The sequence below is a fragment of the Lachnellula hyalina genome, assembly GCF_007821495.1.
Source record: "Lachnellula hyalina strain CBS 185.66 chromosome Unknown contig00010, whole genome shotgun sequence".
Taxonomy (NCBI): Eukaryota; Fungi; Ascomycota; class Leotiomycetes; order Helotiales; family Lachnaceae; genus Lachnellula; species Lachnellula hyalina.
Window position 1 is genome coordinate 260622 of NW_022157124.1, and position 25381 is coordinate 286002.

Below are 25381 nucleotides of genomic sequence, written 5' to 3' on the forward strand. Positions count from 1 at the left end.
TTCCTGCCTTTGCAGTGGTTTTTGATTTGCGCGTTGCTGGAACTCGCCGTGCTTTGATTTTCTTCATCCGCCGCACCCCTCCCTCAAAGCGAGTCGAGTAGAACAAAGAATCATCCTCTTCTCGTAAGTCTGAATAACCCTCGAACCCAACCCAACCCCACGCCCCACAATGTAGGCCACTCCATATGGCACTCGTCATTCTTTCGATCCTATCAGACCTAGACCTGACCTTTCCTCATCATTTATTATAATCCATTACCTCAAAAATCGCGCATCCAGGGGAACCAAACTGACCGGTCATTTCCCAACTTATAGTATACCCATCATAGTCTTGCTTGGAGCCGCACCACCTTCAATGCAAAACTGTCTCTAAACAGCTCGTCGACAGTCCTCCCCCGTCGAAACAAAACAAATCCCTACATCTACATCTACCCCCTCCTACACTTCGAAGCATTTCGATATCCTGACCCCGTCGTACGGATGCCTTACACTCCTCCCTCCCAGCGATCTCCAGCTGTCTCTACCTCACATTCGCCCACTCTTAGTCGTCGTTCCTCAATCCAAGGGCACCAGCACTCCCACCAGTACTCCCACTCTCATTCCCACCCTGCACATTCCGATCACTCACTACTGTCCCTGCCGTCGAGACCTGACCTCCCGCGCTCAACCTCATACCTGAATCGCCATCGACGGACCCCCTCTGTCAAGACTACAGCATTTGCCCCAAATCCTATCGAGCCCAGTCCACCCGGATCTGCGGACAACGAGAAGGATGTCGAAAACGGTCTGACTGCGTCTGCCAGTCTTAGGCAATCACCCCCACCTGTGACAGACGACTCCCAAATACCTACTAATGTCGTCATCTCACCACCCGACTCAACCCTAAACTCAAGCGACGATGAAGACTCAAAGGATCGTGGGCGGGAATTGGTTAATGAGGCGGAACTGCGAGCTGTCATCAGAACCATCGAACAACATCGTGACGGCTCACCCATTCGGACAGCGGAAGAGATTAGCAAGGCCAATCAACACCTGACTTTGATCGTGCCTTCTACTAAACTCGAGGACGGACCAACCACTTCCCATGTTGAGAAGGCTTTAACCGAAGCAGTACGAAAGATCTCCCACAATAGATCCCACACCGACTCGGCTATCTTCATTGATTTGCAGCCTAGTCAAGCCCCAGAAACACCCTTGACCGGTTCGGATGAAGAGTCTATAAGTGATGGAGACGATCCAGATCGGTCGCGTCGGAAACCGCCAATGCTCCGGAAGAAATCAGGTGAACTTGTCAGACCAGCTCTTCGACCTTCATCTGCAAGACGGCGGCCTTCTAGTATGCCTGGTACCCCAACCTTCGGCAAGGCGGTCCACTTCGACTCGCACCTCGAACATGTCCGACACTTCCTTCAGGTGGATAGACCGTTAGCGGTCAGCGCCGGCTCGTCGCCTGTCGAAGTGTATGACAGCGACACCGAGTTCCCCTTTGGCGAAGAAGGTACAACAGGAAAAACCCCGCCATTCGAATGGGAAATTGTCGTTTCTAACTTTCCCTCTGAGACACCTCAACGCCTATCACTTCCCGTTAGGGTCGAGAGAGTGTTCTTGTCAGCTGACAACAAAACACTGATTGGTAGCGTTGCCGTGGCCAATCTCGCCTTCAACAAGCACGTTGTGGCTAGGTTCACGCTGGATTACTGGAAGACTACTTCAGAAGTTGTCGCCGAGTTTAACAATGATGTCCGGCAACCCAAGTTTGCAGATGGATATGACCGGTTCAACTTCAACATCAAACTTGCCGACCAAGCAAATCTTGAGGCCAAGACCATGTTCTTCTGTGTCAAGTACTCAGTGAACGGTCAAGAATACTGGGACAACAATAACTCTACCAACTTCCAAGTTGACTTCAGGAAGAAGGCAAAGCTACAGAATGGAAAGAAGGGCACACAAGGAGCTGGAACCAGACCTGCTCACTCCCTGCCAAGGAGCCATAAGAAGTCTCAAGCAAGCGGACGAACCAAGTCAATGAACGCCGCTTTTGACGACTTTGCCGATGGCCACTTTGATTCCAAATACAAGCTTGACGATCGCACGCAACCTGTCAATGATTTCATGGGAGAAACCGGCACTCCATTGAGATTGAAGGGTGTGCAGTCTTCCATCAGTCTTGGATCAGATAATCTTACTCGGCGCGCACCTCAACCTAACGGGCAAGCTTTCGGGAACCGTTACGACTTTGGTGCCTCGTTGTCGGCAGCTATCTCAGCTGCGAATAACGTAATGGGTGATCGAAGTGGGATTACCATGAAGTCGGCCCCAAAGAAGCAACCTGCCAAATTCATCACTGGTCCTGAAGATCCTATCTCACCCCGCACATCCGTGACCAGTGAGCAGTCTAGCGAGCAGTCCTCTACCAAACCCCCTGTGAACAAGGCCATCGCATCTGACCAGCCTTCTTCCAGTGGTACGGACTCTCCTCGGCCCACTGGGACTGAGAAACCCCATCTTGCTTCTCAATCCTACAACGAGCTGCTAGACAAGTATTGCTTCGTACGTACCACCAACAATGGCAACCGGAAGGGATCCTAGGGAGCTTTTGCTAATTTCAAATGTAGTTTGGGTCTGTCAAGAGTTCACCGCAGCTCAAAGAAGGGACTTTACGATCTGGCCAATACGACGGCGGCAATGACGATGGTTATGTCCTTGGGTCTGCCGAGTCTACTGCAGATAGTTCGCCTTTAATAATGGAAAAAACTTCACCTCCACGAACCCAGACAGCGAGTGTACGTGCTTCTCGGTCTACCTCGCCAGCCCCAATGACGGGCTTCGTAACGGGTACGTCTTCGATGTACCACAACATGGACAATGGTTTCTCGTTTCGCGACACTCATACAGCAACAGCTATTCGAGGTTAAATTATCTTCTGCCAACGGCTTCAATGCTGTAACGAACGACATTTTTACGACAGCACGCCTGAATGATTTCCTATACGATGATACGGCTTAGTCGACTTCAGAGTGTATCCGATAGCTTCGGATATGGAGGAATGTTTCTGATTACCTCTTGACTGAGCGTGGTCAACACCCAAAAATTGGATGAGCAAATTTGCTCACAGATGAACCCCGACAACGGATTCGGTTACCAGCTCACGGTTCATTGTTTATACGCCAACGTCTCCCAACTGGAAACGTTAATTGTCAGCATTTTTGCGCGACGGGAAAGGGCCTCATTCATACCTTACTTTTATGCTTGTACTTTTGAGCGTCTTTTATAGTTCTTGCATGTTTTTTTCCTCCGGCATTGGGGTGGTCTCTTGCTTCGGTTAAGCGAGCCTCACCTCTTCTTCTCTCAACTTAGACTGGGTTTAATGTTTCTGTTTTTGCGCATCCCTCTGGTATGAGGTTGAGATTGTGATTTGGATGGGGATAAAAAGCTGTGAAATAAGAGGTGGTGGATGGATGGATTGGTATGGAAAAATTCCCGGGAGTCGAGTATATATGGAGGGAATGTGAGGGAGGGCTGGATGGGGTTTGCACACTACGATGAGAAGCTGGCTGGCCTAACTTCCTTGCGGAGGTGAGGTTCTAGCTGAGATACTGCATGCGCTGTAGCAGAATCATTAACACGAATGGAGATGTTGATGATGCCCTAAACAAGACCTGACCTGCTGAATTGACTGATACATGTGATACCTGCGAATCCGTCAACATCCCCTAGAATACGTTTGCTTTTTAAAATGGATTGCCTTTACCAAGCTACTTCCTAGTACCTATTTATAACGCAAATCAGATTGGCACGAGTAATAAAACCTTATCGTCTTTAATCCACAGTTCAAACCTCTGAGACATTTGCTTACTTCACTAGGGATGTTATTAAGACTCGTCATATACATAGATCGACATCCAAATCCAAATCCGTTGACAGAGAATAGGTACAAGACAAGTAAATTACCTTCCTTACCTTATAACCAGAGTAATCATAGGGCATGGCATGGTTGATAGAAGTCATGTGATTTTTGGTACTTGCTTTGATATTATGTTTACATAAGCAAGGCTTTGAAATCCAACTTCTCCATATGGCTATGCTCAGGTCGTACGATTTCCCTTCCAACTGCAAGTCCGAGCTCGCCCAACCCAACGGATCAAAGCTCAACGGAGCTGGCTGTCGTCGCGTTTTACTACATCTACATCTGCATCTGCATCTGCATTATTGATCAAATTTCACCGAGGAATACAATACAGCAAGCAAGCACAGCATAGGATAGGATATTATATAAGACATTACTGGCTAGTACGGACGGGGATATCTATCATAGTAATTTGATTATTCGCATTCGTATCCCCATCTCAAGCGACGAATTGCAAGCAACGAAACCAACGAAGGGAAACGAAATCAGCACAGCGCGAACGAGCGAGCGAGCGAGGAAATACACATTTGGAGGAGATAAAGGAATTGGATTGAAAGATACGAAGGAAGGAAAAGGAAAAGGAAAGGAAAGAGGAGAGGCATGAATAAAGCACTCCGAACATGTCTGCGGACTACGCCTCGAGCTTTCAGATGCCAGTTGGAAGCTACGAGTGTGTTGGGAGCGGCAGCGGGATCAGGGTCGAGATGTTTGGCTTCTAGTATATGTCCGGCGCGGAATCATACTTCTGCTTTTGTTTCTGGTTCTGGTTCTGCTTCTCCAGGCGCGGTTTTGGCGAATAGAGGGGGCTCGAGGGGGAAGATGGGGATGAGGATGAGGATGGGGGAGCATTTGAGGGGGTATAGTACGAGGGAGGGGGTTGGAGTGGTTGGGGAGGGGGAAGAGGGACAGGGTGTGGTGGAGGAGAGGCGGGTGTTGGAGGTACCGGAGGGATTGGATGCGAGGGAGTTGGAGATTAGGGGGTTGTTGGTGGATAGCTTGGATCCGGTGGCGCTGAATGTATGTTCTGCCCCTTTCGTTCGCGTTTTGCTTGGTGTGTGAGTGGAGAGATGAGAGTGGAGGTTAGGGGGGGAAGTGGAATTGGGGCTATGAGGTATGGGGTATGAGTTGATAGGGCAAAGGCTAATTGGTGTGTAACTTTAGGTAAAGGATGTATCGGGTGGCTGTGGTACTATGTACTCGATTGATATTAAGAGTGAGAGGTTTAGGGGGTTAAGTATGCTTAAACAGCAGAGGTTGGTTAATGAGGTGTTGGGGGGGTATGATTAAGGGGTGGCATGGGGTCATGCTGAAGACTGCGACGCCTTAGGGGGTACGCGGATGGGAGGGGGGTTACTTTGAGGGGAGAGGAGGGGTGGTGTGGGATAATATGGGGGGGGGATAGAGGAGAGGGGATAATACACAGAAAGGCTCCAAGGCTTGACTGGATGTGATGGAATAAATGGAAAAGATTGGAAGTGTGTATTATACTGAAGCTAGGGATGGTGTATACATAGGAGTGTATTACAGAGGTAAATAATAAGTAGGAGGGATAAGGACTCTTCTCTTAATGTCGTGGGGAGATGTTTCTGTACAATTCTTTTCAATGACAATGGCTTATACTCACTCTCCAGTGAGAAATACAGAAGCGGCTAACCTTCCCAATCGGAGGCTATTTGATTCAGCCTGCACTGGGCCGGTGTTCTCCGGCGTGGGGATCCGAACTATATTCACATACATGTCAAGCTTCCCCTCTTCTCAATTCTCAAAACTTTTGCATTGCATTTTATTCATTTTTCATATTGTCTAAATCAAAATCAATTCTCTCTTTCATTAATTCATCCCACCTCAACTCCTTCCCCACCTCCCATCCCAAACATGCCCCGAATCCTCATCACCGGGGCAGCAGGCATGATCGGCCCTCTCCTTGCAGAGCGTCTGCTCCAAGAACCACAATACGAAGTAATCCTCACCGACATAATCACACCTCCTATCCCCACAAAGGCAAAATACCCCCAAAACGCTACAACCATCCAAGCAGACCTCTGCTCTCCCACATCCCTGCAATCCCTCATCTCCCAATCCCTCCCCCTCGACGCAATCTGCATCTTCCACGGCATAATGTCCGCGGGCTCCGAAGCCGATTTCGCGCTCGGCATGAACGTCAACCTACGATCCACGCTCGCACTGTTGGAAATCCTGCGCGAGAGCAAGAAAGAAGGCGAGAAGCCGCTTAGAGTGCTATACGCGAGTTCGCAAGCCGTGTACGGCCAGCCGTTGCCGGCGGTCATTGACGAGAGCGTGATGCCGACGCCAGAAGGCAGTTACGGGGCGCAGAAACTAGTCTGCGAGACGCTGCTGAACGACTATACACGCAAGGGGTACGTGGACGCGCTGTGTCTGCGCTTCCCGACGATAAGCGTGAGGGGCGGGAAGCCGACGCAGGCTGCGAGTTCGTTTCTGAGCGGCATGATTCGGGAGCCATTGAATGGGCAGGAGTGCGTGATCCCGTTGCGCGATCGTGCGTTTAGGAGCTGGTTGTGTAGTCCGCGGACGCTGAGGGAGAATCTGGTGCTGGCGCTGGGGTTGGATACTAGTGGGATGGATAGACATAGGAGGGTGGTTAATATGCCGGGGATTGGGGTTAGTGTGCAGGAGATGATGGATGCGCTTGCGAGGGTGGCGGGGGAGGACAACTTGGGGTTTTTGAGGGAGGAGACGGATGTGGGGATGGAGAGGATTTTGAGGAGTTGGGGCACGGAGTTTGATAATAGTTTGGCTTATGGGTTGGGGTTTAGGAAGGATGTTAGTTTTGAGCAGGCGGTTAGGGACTATGTTGATAGCTTGAAAGGGTGAGGTATAGCTATTCACATGTGTTTTTGGAGTTATATATTTTATATGAAAGTAAGGATTTGATCGAATGCGGGGAATAGCTTCACCCACTCGGCAAAGTTGCCGTCTTCAAGGAGGGGTAAAGAGCTCCCCACTCTCGGCTTCATCCCATTCTTCTAACCATCTCAACGTCAATTTTCTCAATTTTATGCCTCGCACCCCAGTTTGTCCTCTACCATCAATTCATTTCTCCTTCATTGTACATAGCTTTTACCACATTCCAATCACAATGTCATACCCCAAGATGGAAGACAACCGCGCCGTGAAGATGCTAAAGGCAGCTGAAGAAGGCGGATACGGCGTCGTTGGAGTAGTTTCAGTATACACCCATTTTCCTCTCTCAACCATCAACATACCTAACCAGATACACCATGTAGTACAACCTCGAAACAATAACCGCCGTAGTCCGCGCCGCCGAAAAAAAGCGCTCCCCCGCGCAAATCCTCCTCTTCCCCTGGGCACTCCACTACTCGCCCCTACTAATCCACCTGGCCGCCGCCGCCGTGCGCACCGCCAGCGTGCCCATCGTGCTACACCTAGACCACGCGCAGTCCGAGGCCGAGATCATCGCAGCGTCCGCGTACCCCTTCGACAGCATCATGGTGGACATGTCGCACTACGAGAAAGCGGAGAACCTGGAGAAGACGCAGCGCATTACGCGCATGCTACATGAGAAGGGCATTGCGACGGAAGCGGAGCCGGGCCGGATTAACGGCGGCGAGGATGGGGTGAAGGATACGGGGGATCTGGAGGGCTTGCTTACGACGGCTGAGGAGGCGCTGGAGTTTGTGGGGACGGGGATCGATTTCCTGGCGCCGGCTTTTGGGAATGTGCATGGGAATTATGGGGGTGTTGAGAATATCAAGTTGGATTTTGAAAGGTGTGTTTGTATTTCAGTTGTCCTTTTCTGGGGCAAGAAGAGGGAAAGGCAATTCGTGGTTTGGGAGAAAAGTAATACTAACCTGGTGGTATGAATATAGACTTGAGAAAATCCAGGCAGCGACGAAAGGAAAGGCGCAACTGGTCTTGCATGGTACAAATACCTTCCCAGACGCAACGATGCAGGGGTGTATCAAGGGGGGGATGACGAGGTGTAATCTTAATGATTTGGTGCTGCATAAATATAGTAAATACGTGGCGGAGAACACGGGTAAGGTGCCTCTCACAGAGTTGATGGGGACGGGTACGGATCTGATCCAGGAGTTGATTGAGTATCAGATGGATATCATGGGATCGACTGGGAAGGCGTAAGGTAGGCAAACTATTAGGAAATACTGTAAAAGCAAATCAACTAGAATACTACATTGCAAAATGTGAAGAAAAAAAGAGATTGGCAAAAAAAGAATCTAGGGACACCCTCGAACATGTCGATGATTAATTCTCATAGAAACCTAGACCAGTACACCATTACACTTGGATGTATTTTGCAATCTCTTTTATCTACCCTTATCTACCCCTCTACTCTATAATTGACCTGCCGATATATGTGAATATAACCTATCAGCATTGAATATCATGTCACTTTCTCTTTTTTCCACCTAACGGCCAACCTTTTCACGACAATTTCCCCTCTGGGGCATCATTTCGCAAGTCAATTCACTTGACACAGAGTAGTTGCTCACTACAGCTGTTCAACCGGCACTGAACCAGTGTAACTGATCAGGCGGGTTCCATCGAGATATCCTCAAGACGCCGCTTCCTTCACCTAGTATAATTAACACTATACCTACCTGTTTCACTCGAGCTTAATAAAAAGGAACAATTACTATTATAGATGTAATTCATTCACGATCATCAAGGTATAATGTATTGAACAGAAAGTAACAGATTGTATCAACGCTTTGAAGTTCATCCTAAGTACAAGTAAAAGTGGAATCCCAAAACGGGAGTTCTTTTCTTGCTCATTGTTTTACTAGCATTATACTTTTAGCGAAGTAACCTCGTTATATCTATTAATGTTTCAATAACATGTTATTCATTCTTCTATATGAATGTGCAAGTGAAAGTGAGGAGGGGTGGGATCAAGTCGAGTGCTTAAATTATCCAACGTCGCTTAGCGAACCAGCCCCTTTTCAAACATACCTACCTTCTAAATACTCCTCCCTCCCTCACATATACATATATATATCCCTTCCATTTCTTCCGATCCCATTTAACGTCATATGTGCTACGTACACAACCTATAGCGTGACCACCCAGCCATCTCCCTTCCAACTGCCTACCTACGTACCTGCGTACCTACCCGCCTCTTTCCACTCAACAAGCGCTTTATGCCAAATCAGGATGCACACCCTATCAGATATATCGCCTTGCATGTGCTTTTTTCTTCCCCATTTCTTCCTTCTATTCAATCATTTATAAGAATCATTTGCCAGCCAACCAGTGGAAACACCACATCGAGGGAAGAAGTACAAATAAGCTTGCTGATGTATATATCATCTATCGACACACCTCCGACCGAGCTCAAATCTGGCTCGGATAGATATAGATAGATGGCCAGTCGGCAGTTGTTCGGTTCTTGTAGCGTTGGCAATAGTGTAGTCGTGATACAACTCTGACTTAGCATCATCTCTTGTTCTACAATACAAGCGTTGTTGCACTGAGAGTACATTTTTAATCGGCTCTCAATCATTATATTGTCTCCGACGGTGAAGTCTGCTTATCTATATGTTATTTTTGAATCAAGTTGATAGAGGCTGCGGGGGCTGTTTTGGCCCTTTGGGTGCCATTAGCGTTGCAAGCTTGCAAGTTAGGTTCACTGCTTTGAGTTGTGGCAACAACAAGTGATATCGACGATTTTGAGTTGCTACCGCCATGTTAAATAAACTGTGCTAAGATTACTATTCAGCGAAAGCTGACGTGTTATACAAAGTTGTCTCTTCAGCGAATTCGATTTGTGCGCTGGGGTGAGTTGGTTGGCCTTGTCCCCAGGATCTGGCGGCGGCAAGATTCTAATCAGTCAGAAGACGAGTATCGATCAAGCTGATATTATAATGCGAGATGAATACTTGCTAGTCGCGCATGGACTGGATGGTTTAGGTTGACCTTCCAACGAGGCCTCAGTAACTTACAAGCGTTGCTTAGCAAAAACAATCTCAACACCCAATACGATTTGGCTGGCTTAGCCCGCAGAACAGCGCCATAACTGCTTCGCAAGGCATGCATTTCTTCCGTGATTCGTTTAAGACATACTAGTGTCGGATGCAAAGAAAATCTGGTTGAATACCGGTTTGGAAAACTACTTGTTGGGCTATACATGATGCTGCCAATTTTGAGGCTATGATAAATTGGTCAAGTGATATGGGTGGTGCTCTTGAAAACATCACCAGCTCCCTGGGCCTGCTCAAATTATAACAAGTCCTCTCGAAAAGGAAACTCGAAGGCATAGCCGATATTCGCAGCCTCGGAATTCTCGGAGACGCCACGCGTAGCAAAAATAGAATCATGCGCAGCGGAAAATACGTCTTTGAGGTCGCGAGCGAGCACCAAGGATCTCTCATCACCTGGTCTATCTTAGAACACCCTCTAAGTGATCGGTTCCTCAATCTCTATCTCTCATGCCATATTCAGCTGAAAATCGGAGAAGATTACTACTATAGCTCATACACTACATTCAGCAGCGCCCCCTCAGAGTAAATCTTTGGACTCTATTTATAACGCAATAATGACAATTTGAGAGTTATTAGGTTGCCACGCAACGACTCTTAGTCCAACTTGGAATTGAAAGATATCGAGCAAACTTTCTGGAACACCTCTGAAGACAAATGGTTCTTTGAACGTCAAGTAAACAAAAGAATCAACAGTTTTGACAAGTAGAAATCAAGGCTATGAGACCTTATCCCACTTGGAAGAAGACATCGATCTGATTTCCACTGTCATCTAACCCCACAGGTGATAATAAATGCTGATCACGCCATTGCCCATTATATCGCCCATCAACTTGAAAATCACAAGATCAAGCCCGCCGTCTACGCCGTGCTATTGGCGTTTAATAGGCATGACGACTGCATTCTTTGGATGAGCGTCATCGATAGGTACGTGATTGTCCACGCAAGACAAATCAAGAGATCGATGGCGCAACTAGAGGAATCGAAAAGATAGGGGCAAATGGAAGTTGAAGACGGGCTACATCAAAATACAAGCAAGAGATGGCCGTCATTATGGCCTTGAGAAAGTTCAGCGCCCGCTCTTGCAGCTGGATTTCGTGTAGCCTCAATACTGAAATAAATGTTTTGTAATCTTGAGGCTTTCCTGGAAAGAAGGTTCGGGACCGGCCGGGTGCTTGAAGTTGAGGCGATATGAAATGAGTGAAAGTAGAAGTTCGCTGAGCAAGACCACATTACAATGGAACCAAACAGGACTCTCGGGCCTACTCCTTTACATATACAGAGGCAAGCGTGTGTTCTTTTCAGCAGGTGCAAACTTGTCTGCAATTTTCGCAGCAACTTTGCGCGACTTGAGAAAGGACATTTTGAAATCGCCATAATCTAATAGACTGAAATGGCTCGATTTTGTTTTCGTATATGCACTTTTCGTATTCGAAGATGTTAATATAGGTATGCTCTGCTAGAAGAACGAATCTTTTGCACAGCGCACTGCTCGGGCGGAACCGGCGAAGGAAAAATCGCCCCCATGAGATATTTGCGGGGTGGAAGGCTCGGGAGGAAGGTGGGACTGTTTAAAAGCGGATTGAGGAGTGATTCCATTTTAAATTCCGAAAATAGAATGTCATCTTACTATTTGAATAGAAACTCGTAGAGTTCTTTCCCATCCGGACATGTTTGCAAGAGAAGTTTTGTGAAAGCTTAGCTTGCAGGCAGAGAGACCTTCTGAGAAGTCCCATAGATTACCAAAACTGCAGCAATCGAATTCCAAAAAAAATCCATTATTTATTTTCAGCCTCGCAAGTCCTGCCCTGCATCTAGTTATGCATGCACGATGGAAGTGGATGTGAAACATGGATCAAGCTTCAGCCTTTCCCTTTGTGGGTCAATGTTGTGCCACAACTTTAAGTTGCCAAGGGCGTACATCACCGGATGTTGAGACGACACGACTGTCAAGGCTTCATGACAACAAGGCCATCAATATCCATCCCCCCACGAAGGAAGTGGGGATTTAAATGTCATCCTACCATTTTGTATTAAAGATATAGTATTAACACTTGATTAGATAGACTTGGGCAGGACATGAGACTTCAGATGGCTTGACTTACTTTCGTATGTTTTTGAATTTGCAGGGCTTACGATCGGCGTAATTTCTCGCTGGCTTATCCCTACTTATCCCTCCTTATCCCTCCTTATCCCTCACTTTGTTGTCGATAGGGGTATTCTTTGCGCCGTAAGAATTTCTCATGGCCCGTTCGCTGCGCGCCCAAGGTTGAGAGTGAGCCTGGCGGCAATGGCGGGGCGGGCCATGTCCAGACAGTCCAGCTGGGTCCGCCGTCGCGAGGTAAGCTCAAGGTATCTCCGTAGGGCCTAGTCGAAAGACAAGACTTGTTAAGCATTAATTTTAAGTCGGAAGAAGTCGGATCGGCGTAATGTGAGACATTTCACGCAAGTAACACAACTTCCACCATCGTCTAAAGCGAGAATAGATGAATAGTACTTCGTAAGAGTCTTAATGTGCCTGATACATCGGAATTCCAAATAAAGTCCGAAATAGATATGTTCACTCTACTTCGTAGTAGTTGCATATGCAGACAGAGACTTCCCCCATGCGGTTCCTATTCAAATTCCCTTTTATTTGGCATTCAACTGCTGCCGTTGCCCCTTTTCAGTATTCGCGCAAGGATGGAAGTCCCCTGTCTAATGCGCAAGAATCCCGGGCGGTCGGATCGGAACGATTCTGGCGTTTTTAGGCTCCCCGCGAGAACCTATAGGAGCCCGGGTGTCCATGGCCAGTATTGAAACTCCACCGAAACCAGACATGGTGGTGTAACACCGTTCCGGGGTGTTCGAGAATAAAATAAGCTTCCACATTAAATATCTCAACACGAATGCATATTAAGTTGTTCTTCCCCCAAAGCTTCTCTGATTTCTTCCTTCCTTTCTTTCTTCCATTCACATCCCCATCTCCAATGGCTTCTTACCACTTCAGCACTCCATCTTCAGATATATCGACTCCGAGATCTTCCTCTCCGTCCTCTGTAACAAGTCGCTCCTCAAATACTACTATAAGCAAAAGAATGTCTCTTTCCATGAGAAGGAGTTCCGGATTCAACCCAATGGCTTCTGTTGACACAAGTGCTATTGAAGCTGCCATGAAAATGTCGTCTCTCGACGTTCTCCGAGGTTACTCCCAAGACAGCTTTGGCGTTATAAACCAGTACCGGGAAACAGATTATGTGCCTCAACATAAAGCTGGGGGTTATCAAGTAATCCGCGAACCCGCATGGAACAAAGGTGGGCAGGAAGTGCCATCCCAACTGTTCAACCCAGCTAATACCTCTCCCCAGGCACTTCCTTCAGTCCCGACGAACGACTTAACAAAAACCTCACCGGGTTGATACCCCATGTCCTAGAAAGTCTTGAGACTCAGTGCCTCCGAGCTATGCGAATGATCAACAGCCGTGGAACAGATATTGACAAATATCTCTACCTCTCTGACTTGAAAGCAAACAACACGGATCTATTCTATCGTCTCTTGATCGACAATGTCGAGAAATTAATGCCCCTCGTCTACACCCCCACCATTGGAGATGTCTGCCTCCAATACTCAACTTTATATACTAAACCCGAAGCTCTGTATATTTCCATCAAGAAGCGCAGATCGATCAGAACCATCTTGAGAAATTGGCCATACGCAGATCCATCAATTTGCGTAGTCACTGATGGTTCCCGAATACTTGGACTTGGTGATCTTGGTATAAATGGAGTCGGAATTTCGGTCAGTAAATGGCATAAGACGTTTAACGTGAGACAGCGTGCTGACAAACCGTAGATTGGAAAACTTGCCCTTTATACTGGTGCAGCAGGTATTCATCCCGAGCAAACACTTCCAATTGTTCTCGACTGTGGTACCGCGAATGAGGACAACCTCCGTGATCCTCTATATCTCGGCCTTCGACAGAAACGTGTCTCGCCCGAAGTCGCTTTAGAATTCATGGACGAGTTCATGGCAGCTGTAAAGGACGTTTATCCTAATATGCTTGTCCAGTTCGAAGATTTTGAGACCGAGAAGGCTTTCCAATACTTGGAGAGATATAAACACGAGAAGATGTTCAACGACGACATCCAGGGAACTGGTGCTGTTGTATTGGCTGGGTGAGTAGCCAGACACCATGACCACTGTGAAAATTGTTACTAACAGCTTTGGTAGATATATGGGCGCCGTCAATCTTTCCGGGGTACCAATCGAAGATCAAAAGCTTGTTTTCATGGGTGCAGGTTCAGCCGGTGTTGGTGTAGCCAAGCAGGTAATGGAGTATTACACCCGCAGAGGCCTATCCGAGCAAGCCGCGCGCGACAAATTCTACCTCGTTGACACAAGAGGTTTGGTAACACGCGACCGTGGTGACAAGCTTGCGGAGCACAAGAAAATCTTCGCTAGAAGTGACAACAAAGGCCATCAATTCCAAACCCTTGAAGAGGTCATCGAGTATGTCAAGCCAACTGCCCTAATTGGCCTGACAGCCACCTTTGGCGTCTTCACCGAATCAATTGTTCGAGCCTTGAAGGTCTCGGTCGATGCTGGGGGTCTTGGCCGGAGACCGATTTTGTTCCCATTGAGCAATCCCCTGACAAAGGCGGAGTGCACATTTGAACAGGCAGTCATGTGGACTGAGGGTACTGTCATCTTCGCATCAGGCTCTCCTTTCTCTCCCTGCACGATGAAGAATGGAGACTCATTAACCACATATTACCCCAACCAAGGAAACAACGTGTAAGTTTCTTCACCAGAACCAATTTCGCACCTCGTACTGACTCGCAGCTAGATATGTATTCCCCGGTATTGGACTAGGAGCCATCTTAGCCAAAGCGTCTCGTATAACAGACGCTATGATCTACACCTCGGCCGCAGCATTATCAGGCTGCCTTAACCGAGAGGAGCTCCAGATGGGTCTCATCTATCCGAAGATCCAACGCGTGCGAGATGCGAGCGTTATTGTCGCGCGAGAAGTTATGAAATCGGCGAGGAGAGAGGGTGTTAGCACCTTGCCCAACGAGACTTGGATTGAGTGGGAAGAGTGGGGAGATGTGGCTTTGACCGCTTGGATTAAGAAGCAGGTCTATGACCCCAAATGGTAGGCTGCTCTCTTGGCGGGGAGGTTCTTTTTCCTTGGATCAGTCACTATTGCAGCTTAGACCGGTCGGCGTTCTTTTTTCGGACTCGGGGGATATAAGCGTTCGATACCACTATTAGATTGTATAATATATTATATAGCTAGCGTAGCGATTGGGGGATATATGAATGCAAAGGTCATTTATGGGGATTTATCGTATCGGCCTTTTCTGAATTATTGAGTGCACCAGTCTGTCATTGAGTGCCCCTGTTTTCACGCATGAGCATCAAATATTAGCACATAGCGGGACCGACTGTCCAGGCTCCAGCGTTCTGCTCGCTCCATCCCGTCAGCACTTGGAATGTTATACTTTTAGTAGTGACTTGGCAATTGTAGTGTTAACAAAATGGGACCTTGCAGTAAGTAGAACACGAGGTAGTAGATACCAGTTTTACATATCATTTTTTGTAAGATCTTATCTTGCAAGATAATAGTTCCAGTGCAATGATAATCTGGGGACAACTCGATTACAGAGCGTAGATCAAAGAGGACCAGGAGGAACTTCTTTCTCTCTTCCCCACGTGACTCTAGCAAGGATCGACTAGCGCACTACCGCTTTCACTGCCGCCCCCCCGCCCCCCACCTCCCATCACACACGATCCAATCACAACTCGTCGCATGGTACAACGCACGTGAGCGCGGGGCATATCTTACCTTACCCAAGCACGGGAGGTATGAGACCTCAAGGCAGCAAGATTTGGGACCAGTTCTGAGGTGGGGATCCCAAGTAGGCATCCAGATTCAACACCCGCACCCATGTCAAGCCATAGCCTCTCCAGCTGTATGAATATATTCTAGTATACTTACTTCCTTCCGCACCTTCTCTTTCATCTCTGTTTTCACCTGTTTGTTTGTTTGTTTGTTTGTGTGTGTACAATATCGTGATTCGTGCCCAGCAAGCATGGATTCTCTATTCAGCCTTCCGCTGCCGTTCCAGCGGCGGCTGACCAAGATGTATACAGATACAAAGAGTTCTTATGATTTCGTCAAGGAGCCGGTCCAGAGTGCAGAGGACCCCGAGCTGGTGGCTCTGCACCGCAAGTTGCGCATTCAGAAGGATAGGCTGGTGTCGTGGGGTTTGGAATGGTCGGATCCCTCACAGTCACCTGACATCGACGAGTCTATCAACAAGGCTGGTCTAAGTGAGCTGGTGGGCAGCGTTATGTCGACGATTAAAGAGATTCTGGCCGAGGCGGAACCGTTGTGGCAGTCTTCGAAGAGAATATCGTCGGATGAGAAGCTTCCTTTGCCTGAAAGGTCCGTGGATCGGAAACAGTCGTTGATTACTTGGGACAAGTCGAGATTTCAGGATCTAGTCCGAGATTTGACCATGTCTATCGATACTCTCTATGATCTCTCACGAACTCGGCAATCTGCGCGTAAAGGGACGACTCCTCTGAAGGCCTCGAATTCGTCCAGTTCTCTTACCAAGACTCATGCTGCAGAGGAACGGCAATTCGGACCAACTCGAATGCAAACACCCCAACAAATTGACCCGGCTTCTCTAACCTGGCCAAAGGATCTCAAAGGAATACAGACCGGTATGTTACAACCAGCAAAATCTCCTAGGCAAATCGTCTTGATGCGTCGGCCAACTTCCCTTCCTGATTCTCGAAAACATGGACAACAATTTCCCCTTGTCCCGGTGCTTCTGGAACATGCCCCTTATGATCCCATATACTCGATTACGGGGATTACACCCTCCATGACCCGGTTCGAGAAGTTATTTGCTGCCCTTTCTCAGTCTTACATCTCTTCTGGAAGAATCCTGTCTAGTCTGCTACACCTCATTGGATATTTCGAAGAGGCCGAGCATTCCAGATTCTGTCTCCTATTTGCTCTTCCTACGCATTTTGGACCCGTCGATATCGAAACTCCAAGGGTACCATCAATTACCATGTTATCGAATCTGCTGTTCAGTCCATATGAGCCGACTCTTGAGATCAAGTATAGGCTTGCATACAATGTTGCCACTGCTGTCTTCGACTTGCATGCTAAAGGGGTAGTGCATGGCAATGTCGTCGCTTCTAATATCTTGTTTATCGAGCATCAGTCTCAATCCAATACTCGAATAGACCCAAACGAGACGAATATGCGGCAATCTTTCCTTGGATCCTATGACCTCTTTTCTGATAACGCCACAGAAACTTCGGAAGGCCCCGGATCTTCTACTTCTCTTTATAGGCATCCGTTGGATCCCCGTTCAACTAGATATACCCATCTTACCTCCGACAGCAAATGTTTGGATCTCTACAGCTTGGCTATTCTCCTTTTGGAAATCGGGCTTTGGACTTCCGTCACAGATCTCTTCCCAATGGCATCTACCATCCCAGAAAACACGGCCGATGTTATGAAGCTACTGTCTACCAGGTGTGGCAGCTTATATACCAAAGCTGTTCAAGCTTGTTGGCATTCTCCCGATGACGAGCTCTCTCAACGGGCGAGAGCAGATGTCATGCATCAGAAAGTATTCTGGAAAGTCTCCAAGGCCCTCGACACTTGCTGCTCCATCGATGAAAGCTCAGATGAGGAAAATCAAGACAGTGATAACTATGCTCCGATTGAGCCAACGCCAGTAAAGGCATCCCGATCTTCAACACCGCGGAGGAGAAACCTACGCGAAGAAAAGAGCCAAATACACCTTACAACAGTTCCCGCTACCTCACCAACACGACCTGCTTGGTCAGAGAAGGCTTCATACTCAGCTCCGAATATCCCTGAAAAGATTGACTGGTCCGAGAAGCCATCGGCTAAAGCATCTAGTACGTACACTTCCCATCTAACACTAGATATATTTCTGACGTACCTCAGCTCCAGTTCTACAATCAAAGCCTAAACCAAAACTACGAACCTACCCCGCCATCAGAATTAACCAAGAGCATCTCGACTTTTGGCACACCGGGCTCATGCCGCACATAAACCACGTCCTCCGGGGTTTCTACAGAAAATATCCCGAATCCGTAGAAATATCTCTCGAAAGCATCGGCGAATCACCCACTACTACCAAGCCCACTATCCTCGTAATCTGCACCAGCGTCCACAAAGTGCGCAGCATCCTCAAAAAGCACCTCGTCTACGACAAATCTACCTACAGCCTCAAAGTCTGTCGTGGCAAAGTCGTGCGCTCGCGGAAACAGGGCGTGAAGCGCTCTATGGCAAATGAGCATGTAAAGCCCGCTAATGCATCGCATCAGGAGCGGCCTACGAATGGCGCGAGTATTGGTGCTTATATCAATGAGCGTCATCTCCCACCTGTTTCTTTTGGTGGCTTGATCATGGTGGATGATAAGCCATATGGTATGACAGTGCATCATATGCTCGACGACCCAGATGAAGCCGAAGCCGAAGAAGAAGCAGCAGCAGATCTAGAGACACCGATTCTTCGCTCCTCCGCACATCTCGATATGCCTGACCTCACACAATCCGAATCCTCAATATATTCCTCCGGAGACGAAGAATTCATGTACACGCTCTCCGACTACGAAAGCGATTTCTCATCCTCCGAGTACGATTCCTCAGACGACTATTCCCAGTTCGGTGATGACGACGAAGATGAAGAGGGAACCAAAGAACCAGGCGATATAAAAGGCATCCCTCAAGGCTGCGGCGAAGAATACCTCATCACGCAACCCGCGATTGACGACGCGCCAGAAGACTTTTATCCCGACCCCGAAACCCGCGACGAAGACCACATTGCCTCTTTCCAACTCGGCGAGATCTACGCTTCCTCTGGCATCCGTCGCCGCGTCGAGGACGGTATTACGCATGAGATCGACTGGGCTTTGTTCGAATTCGAATCTCACCGATCACCAGACTCAAATCTCATTCCCAACGGTAATCGCCATTGCTTGCAACGCGAAGGGCAATATCCACTGTCCATTGCACCAACGAACTCGCTAAGTGACATGAATGTACATTGTCTCGCCCGCACGTCAGGTTTACAAAGCGGACGTATCTTACCCGGTATGGTAATCGTAAAGATCTACGGGCGCCAAACACCAAGCATGAGCTACCAAGTAGCCGGCAAACTCGGCGTACCGGGCGATAGCGGGGCGTGGATTGTGGATAACGAGTCCGGCGGAGTAGCCGGCCATGTGCTGGCGTGGAGTTCGATGAAGAGGGTGGCATATATGTGTCCGATGGATGTTCTGGTTCGGGATATCGGCGAGACACTACACGCGACATCGATTTCGTTACCCGGTGGCGAGGAGCTGCTCGGTAAAGATGCGAGGACGAAGATAGCGCATGCGCGAACACCGGAGGACCTGGAGGCTGGGTCTAGAATCGAGATTGAAGAGGATGAGCTTAATCAGATGTTGAGGGGGCTCAACCTCCCGCCTACACCGGAACAAATCGATGCTATCGGGCCTGATTTCATCATCGACAATACTACACACCACTCCGATACTCTCTCTGTGAGGAGCGGCAATGATGAGAGTTTCATCCCTATCCGCCTAGTGTCGAAACCGGAAGCTGGGAGCGGGAAAGCTAGTATGAGGAGTTTTGTCAAGAGTGCAGGGAGAGGGAGAACGGAGAGTCTTACGATGAATGAGGAGGAGAGGCTTGGTGTTGAGGTTGGAGGTGATGGTGGAGGAAGGGGCTTATGACTAAGACGGGAGGGGAATGTGTGGTTGATGAGATAAAATCAGATGAAGTGAAATGAAATGAATTGAACTGAAATAGAAAATGGAATATCAGGAAAATGGAATGGAGTTCTGAAGGTTAGGAATGGAGGGAGTATGTAGTACTTGTACCATATCAATTATATTGTCTATTGTTCATACAGCAAATTCTTGATGATTGTATGGAGATGAAGTGAAATGCTTTTCTCTTGACAGGACAAGAAGTCACTGACTCTACTCTCAAAACGCCGTCGTCAGCTCAACAAAGCTGTGGAGGTATCAACCATTTCCCAATTCCCACATCACATCACATTCTATTCCAAATTAGTAAGCAGCGCACACAAAGAGGGCAAGAACATACCGCTCAACAGGACTCAACCCCAACAACCGCATCCCATTATTTAGCACCACCCGGGCCGCATCATACAACGCCATCCGCGCCTTCATCAATTCCTTCTCACTGCCCACAATCCGCAAATGATCATAACTCGAGCTCAGCGTATGCGTCATCTTGAACAGATACGTCAGCACAGTGGTGGGTTCCAGCGTCTTCAGAGTATTTTGCAAGACGTCTGGGTATTGCGAGATGACGCGGATGAGATTGTGGGCGTGGGGTTCGGTGAGGAGGGAGAGGTCAGCGGTTGCGATGTCTTCAATAGACAATTGGGCCCGACGGGTGATAGAGCAGAGTCGCGCGTGTGCGTATTGGAGGTAAGGGCCAGTGTCGCCCTCGAAGGATGTCATGGCGTCCATGTTAAATTCGTAGTTGTTGATTCTGGTTCTCTCATTAGTAAAAGGGTCCCTGACAATGAAGGGTGGAGACTCACCGCTTTCCACTCATGTCTTGAACCATAACACTAGATATACCAAGAATATCGGCCGTGGCAAGCGGGTTCTGAACCTGCTCGTACTTGGCTTGGTTCTTTTGCATCACCTCGTGCATCTTCTCTCCCACATCCCGTAATATATCATCTAAGAAAACTACTGTTCCTCGGCGGGTGCTCATACCCTGGACTAGACCAAAGTTGACATGCTGTACCTTCTTTGCGAGATCCTTGTAGCCCATCAGTTCAATGATCTTGAACAATTGCTTAAGATGAAGGTCTTGCTGTGATGCTACAACGTAGATCAGCTGATCGAATTTGTATTTCTCCTCCCGTTGTAGCATTTCGCTGATATCTCGGGTGAGGTAAAGTGCTGTCCCATCCTTCTTCCTAATGATAGGTCGCTCGAGACTCTTCCCTGGCTTCCCTGGGATGTGCTTGGCGAAGTCGATGATAACTGCGCCTTCCGACTCTTCTGAGATCTTCATTTCGGACAGCTTGGTTGCTGTTTCGTCCATCTTCTCTTGCTTCACCTGACTCTCTCCAGAATAGTCATCAAAGTGGATATTGAGACGAGCATACGTTTCTTTATATCGCTTGATGCTCATCTCCCTCCATCGAGCCCACTGTGAAATGGCCTTCGTGTCATTTTCAGTCATGGCCTTAAAGTATCGGCGAGCCTGCTCATCGACCCCTTCATTCTTGAGTTCAGATGCATCCTTGCCAGCTTCTTCCAGTTTCTTGATTTCTTCCTTCTCGGCCGCTAAATCCTTACTAATTTTTACGTATATCTGGAAGAGGTGATTGATAGGATCCGCTTGTAGCTCCTCCTCACTCCCATATTTCTCAAATCCTAAAGCCAGCAATCCGTACTGTTTGCCCCAGTCACCTAAGTAATTGATCCGGACAACGTCCCATCCAGCAGCTTGATAAAGATTGGACAAGAAACCACCGATGATTGTACTTCGAAGATGGCCGGCGTGAAAGGGCTTCGCGATATTTGGAGAGGAGAACTCGACGAGGATTTTTTTTCGTCCCTTTGACTCGTCTGTGGGGTCTTTCAAGCCTAAGTATGGATTTTGTCCGAATTGCTTGTCTTGTTTGAGGATTGAGGGTATAATGATCTGAGCGAGTTTTTCGACTTTGAAGAAGAACTGAAGGAATGTGCCGGCTGTTGTGGGTTTGTGGATGAGGGGAGACTCAGGGAACTACGAAGAAATTAGCAAGGCCCTGCGTTCGGTCAGCGGAGCGGGTTTGAGAGACCTTCTCAAGCCATTCAGCAGCAAGTTGGTCAGGCTTCTTGCCCTTGACTCGCAGAGCAGGGATTGGGAGTACCAAGTCGCCCTTTTCCAGAGTTTGTGTCCATTGTAGAGCGGGGTAGATAACGGCTGCATCAACACCGGTAACCTCTGTCAAGATAGACGTGATATGGGCTCGATAGATGTCGACTGGGTTGGCTTCTGGGTAGCAATTGGCGTATTTGGGCAAAGGAGTAGTCAGACTCAAGGATTTGAGCTTGTCCGCCAGTAGGGACGATTCCGCCGCCATGTTGTAGGTCTGATGAAAACGCGGGGCAGGTCCAAGTATTTTGGATCTGAATGCTTGTGGGCGTAGGCAGAGTCTTGATATTCGTGAAAGACAGGAGAAGGAAGAATTCATCAAATATTGGAGAGAGCGAGGGAAGAGGCGTACAAGGGGAGCAGAAGTGGTGGGCAAGTAATGAGAGAAATCCAAATGTGAGTCAACTCATCCATACTCGTACTCAGATTTTGAAAATTTCAGCCTCGTCCAACACGTGACTGCTGTGCTGTACGGAGTACAAAGGTGTGGTGTACGGTTACGGTTACGGTATCTTATTTCTTGCATGCCCCACATTTACCCGGCGCGGAACATATTTTGGGCGTAATCTAGAACTCGCCCCTTTCTTCCTCTTCGGAGCTTCCGACCGCCACCTAGACGGAGATATTTCGACACTGACACAGACAGCTAGACCTTCCGAATGTATTGCCATCTTTGCATCATCATTATCAGCCCAACAGCCCAGCAGCTCAACTCAACTACTAAAGGGAATACAACAGTGCTCCCTTGGACTGGAACTAGATATGTGGAATAAGAATACGTAAGAGCATACGTAAGAGCAAGCAAGTCCTATTTGACTATTCATACCACACATCTTTTCTTCTCCTAAACTAAAAGCAATACTTGAGTGAAAGTCCTGTTTTACCTTCCAACCTCATTTCCCCATCATTATACCCAACTCCCTTTCCCCCCCCCTTCTCTCAGAACTCTCTGTTGCTGCAGTCACATTGCAAGATAAACTAAGTTATCCACATTCCTAGAATCAAAAAGAAAGATGTATCGATCACAATACTGGTCACGTTTCCTAATTCGATCGATAGAAGAATACTCAGAGTTCCTTTTCTCATGGCTTCTAGCTCCAATGCCTCCATCCGGACCATGTTGTCGATTCGAACCCTAACCTGAGCCTGACGGAATCTGCTGGCCGTCGTCCCTCAAGACACGCAGGAAGGCACGCTCACGGGAGTCTATTTATGTCAGTCGGTCATGTTAACGAAACAGGCCAGGAATACTTACTCGGTCGAGAACGATTGGGAGCATTGTTCTCAATGCTGATGGAACGTGAATCGACGTACTCACGCACCGTCACGACGCCATCAGGAGCGGCGTCACATGAATAGTCCATCTGCATCAGAGTGACCCTGACACGGTACTGGCCGGGCTCGTGGATAACGAGATCCGGAAAGTAGAAGTAAGCTCTGTCTCTGGCCGTGGAGCTTGATCCACCCCCACCATCTTCTGGCAGAGGGTGGGCAGAGTCGGCAACCTTGCCACTTAGCTGCTGATACAATACTTCTCCGGAGTGGTGGACTAGTGTCACGGCAGCCCAGACTTGGGAAAGCTCTTCGAAGATGTTATGCTCGTTGCTTAGCCGAGCAGTGAGGGGTGGGTATAGAGCCACTCCGGGTCGAGCTTGCGCGGGGGGCTGGATTGCTAAGTCGAGCATCTTACTACGGTTCGTCGAATACTTGTATACGTGAAGTCAGGTCCGAATTGGTGTCAATACTTGATTGATAGACGTGTTGCTGATTGGTTACCACAGAATTATTATCTCGTGGAAATCACACCTGCTAGCATTATAGTCTGGTTAGCCTCTGCAAATACCATTCGTCTCATCAAAACGTTCACGCCAATATCATGGCGTGTCATGATGAAGGGGAACTAGCGTACGAAACTTTAGGTGCCCTAGAAGACACTGTTTGTATGGAATCCCAACGGAACAAGTAAGATCTTAGGATTTTGACTGCTATGGCTGATGTGTTATCCAAACATTCTTTTCGATGGATCCAGCCGCTCAGTCTTATATCTCCCATTCCTAGGGACGAGGCTGCTGGTTACTGCAGCGTCATTGGAACCCAACGTAAAAGCCATCTAGAACCCAGCATCAAAACGATAAAAAGTCCGAGAACCTTTGTTTTGCAAGGTCAGACTGATGTAAGGCGTGACAATCTTCTCAAGGCTCTTGCCATTATTGGCAGAGGTTTGAGCCTCGCCGACTATCAACAACTCTTCATGTCGCTGAAGAACTCATGCCTCGGATAGACCGCCAACTGTCTCGCCCGCACAAAGTGATTTCCGAATAGTACATCACAACAAAAAGAAAATGAAGTAAAAAGAGTTCAGCCACGAATAGTACATCGTGCTAGTAAGTTTAGTCGATCACATTGCGAACGGCTATCGAAGACAAGGCGGACTGTTGGAGAAGTGCGTCCCACATGCTACGCTAACAACACATTGGATCTCTGCTTATGTTGGGCACCCAAGAAGCAAAGAAGCAAATTTCATTTGTCAAAAAAGCCTCCGAATGGGTGTATCGCCAGGGATGTATCGTGGCTTGTTTTTAGCGGCACCGGGAACCCGGTACGCTGGCCGTGCACCTTGATCTTAGATGCGAGGGCATGAAACCAGATGCTAACGCATGCGCCTTTGATCTTAGATCGATTATTCCCGACAAAAGGGAATACTTCTAGGCTTGCATACTCGTTTTAATCCGGTCTCCGATCTCCGAAAACTATTCTCGAATACTGCAGGGTCACAGGCATTACGCAGTGGAAGGCTTTGTGACACCGGCTTTTTAGGCGTGTTCATGTTACCCTTCGTTCGTCCTGGGGAATTGCCTCAGCTAGGACCAACCTCTGGTATAACAAACCACAGAAAACTCAACTCTCATTCCTACGCACTCGCTAGATTTCTAACGGCATAGACAATGCGTCTTTGCTACCGTAGCTAAACCTCACTACTCATAATTCGATTTCCAGGACTTTAGTGGTCAGTCAGCCGGCCATATTTCTTGTGGACCATCCCCGTATGGTCCAACTTCACGGGTAAGCCGACCGATACGAGGTTTGGGCTCCGTTTCCCGCCCAGGCAGGCTTTCTGCCAAAGCAATTGAAGCTCGGATAAGTTTCCTTTCCGGTCGCGTTGCTGCTGGCGACGAGTAAAATACCCCCCATGGGTCTTCTGTCTCAGCCCAAGTGTCCAATGTATGAGTACATCCGCAAAACATGGCTATGAGTAAGTGAGTAAAGCCACGGCTCAATGTATCAATTTATAGGCATCGCATCAATAAAATTGCAATACTTTTCAAGTGTTTCAAGACACCAAGCAAGACATACGCTAGTGCCCAAGGTCAACTTCGTTGCCTCACCCCTTCGCAACGCAATTCTGGGAGTTGACAACTTTTTTTCCCGCAAAATACTGGGACTAGGTACATCGTTGATTCTGAAATGACTTTCAAGTTGTAGATCGGGATTCTGAAGGACCTTGAATGTAAAAAGTG

The 25381-nt window shown here is 48.0% G+C and overlaps 5 protein-coding genes across 5 annotated transcripts; 4 read left to right on the plus strand and 1 right to left on the minus strand.

The window, feature by feature from the left end:
• Positions 1-480: 480 nt before the first annotated feature.
• Positions 481-2915, plus strand: Ppp1r3c (Protein phosphatase regulatory subunit 3C; the record flags this gene model as incomplete). Its single annotated transcript, XM_031146111.1, has 2 exons — positions 481-2550; positions 2616-2915. 2 exons carry the CDS (start codon positions 481-483, stop codon positions 2913-2915), a joined length of 2370 nt encoding a protein of 789 aa, XP_031008890.1.
• Positions 2916-5782: 2867 nt separating this feature from the next.
• On the plus strand, positions 5783-8047 carry LHYA1_G001126 (putative fructose-bisphosphate aldolase; the record flags this gene model as incomplete). The annotated part of the gene is made up of 4 exons (XM_031146112.1): positions 5783-6756; positions 7004-7115; positions 7174-7676; positions 7777-8047. 4 exons carry the CDS (start codon positions 5783-5785, stop codon positions 8045-8047), a joined length of 1860 nt encoding a protein of 619 aa, XP_031008891.1.
• Positions 8048-12872: 4825 nt separating this feature from the next.
• Positions 12873-15042, plus strand: malA_0 (NADP-dependent malic enzyme; the record flags this gene model as incomplete). Its single annotated transcript, XM_031146113.1, has 5 exons — positions 12873-13197; positions 13251-13681; positions 13736-14058; positions 14114-14677; positions 14730-15042. The coding sequence occupies 5 exons, from the start codon at positions 12873-12875 to the stop codon at positions 15040-15042; spliced, it is 1956 nt and encodes a 651-aa protein (XP_031008892.1).
• Positions 15043-16029: 987 nt separating this feature from the next.
• On the plus strand, positions 16030-19684 carry LHYA1_G001128 (uncharacterized protein; the record flags this gene model as incomplete). The annotated part of the gene is made up of 2 exons (XM_031146114.1): positions 16030-17839; positions 17889-19684. 2 exons carry the CDS (start codon positions 16030-16032, stop codon positions 19682-19684), a joined length of 3606 nt encoding a protein of 1201 aa, XP_031008887.1.
• Positions 19685-22998: 3314 nt separating this feature from the next.
• Positions 22999-23751, minus strand: LHYA1_G001129 (uncharacterized protein; the record flags this gene model as incomplete). Its single annotated transcript, XM_031146115.1, has 3 exons — positions 22999-23069; positions 23119-23569; positions 23707-23751. 3 exons carry the CDS (start codon positions 23749-23751, stop codon positions 22999-23001), a joined length of 567 nt encoding a protein of 188 aa, XP_031008888.1.
• Between the last annotated feature and the right edge of the window lie 1630 nt (positions 23752-25381).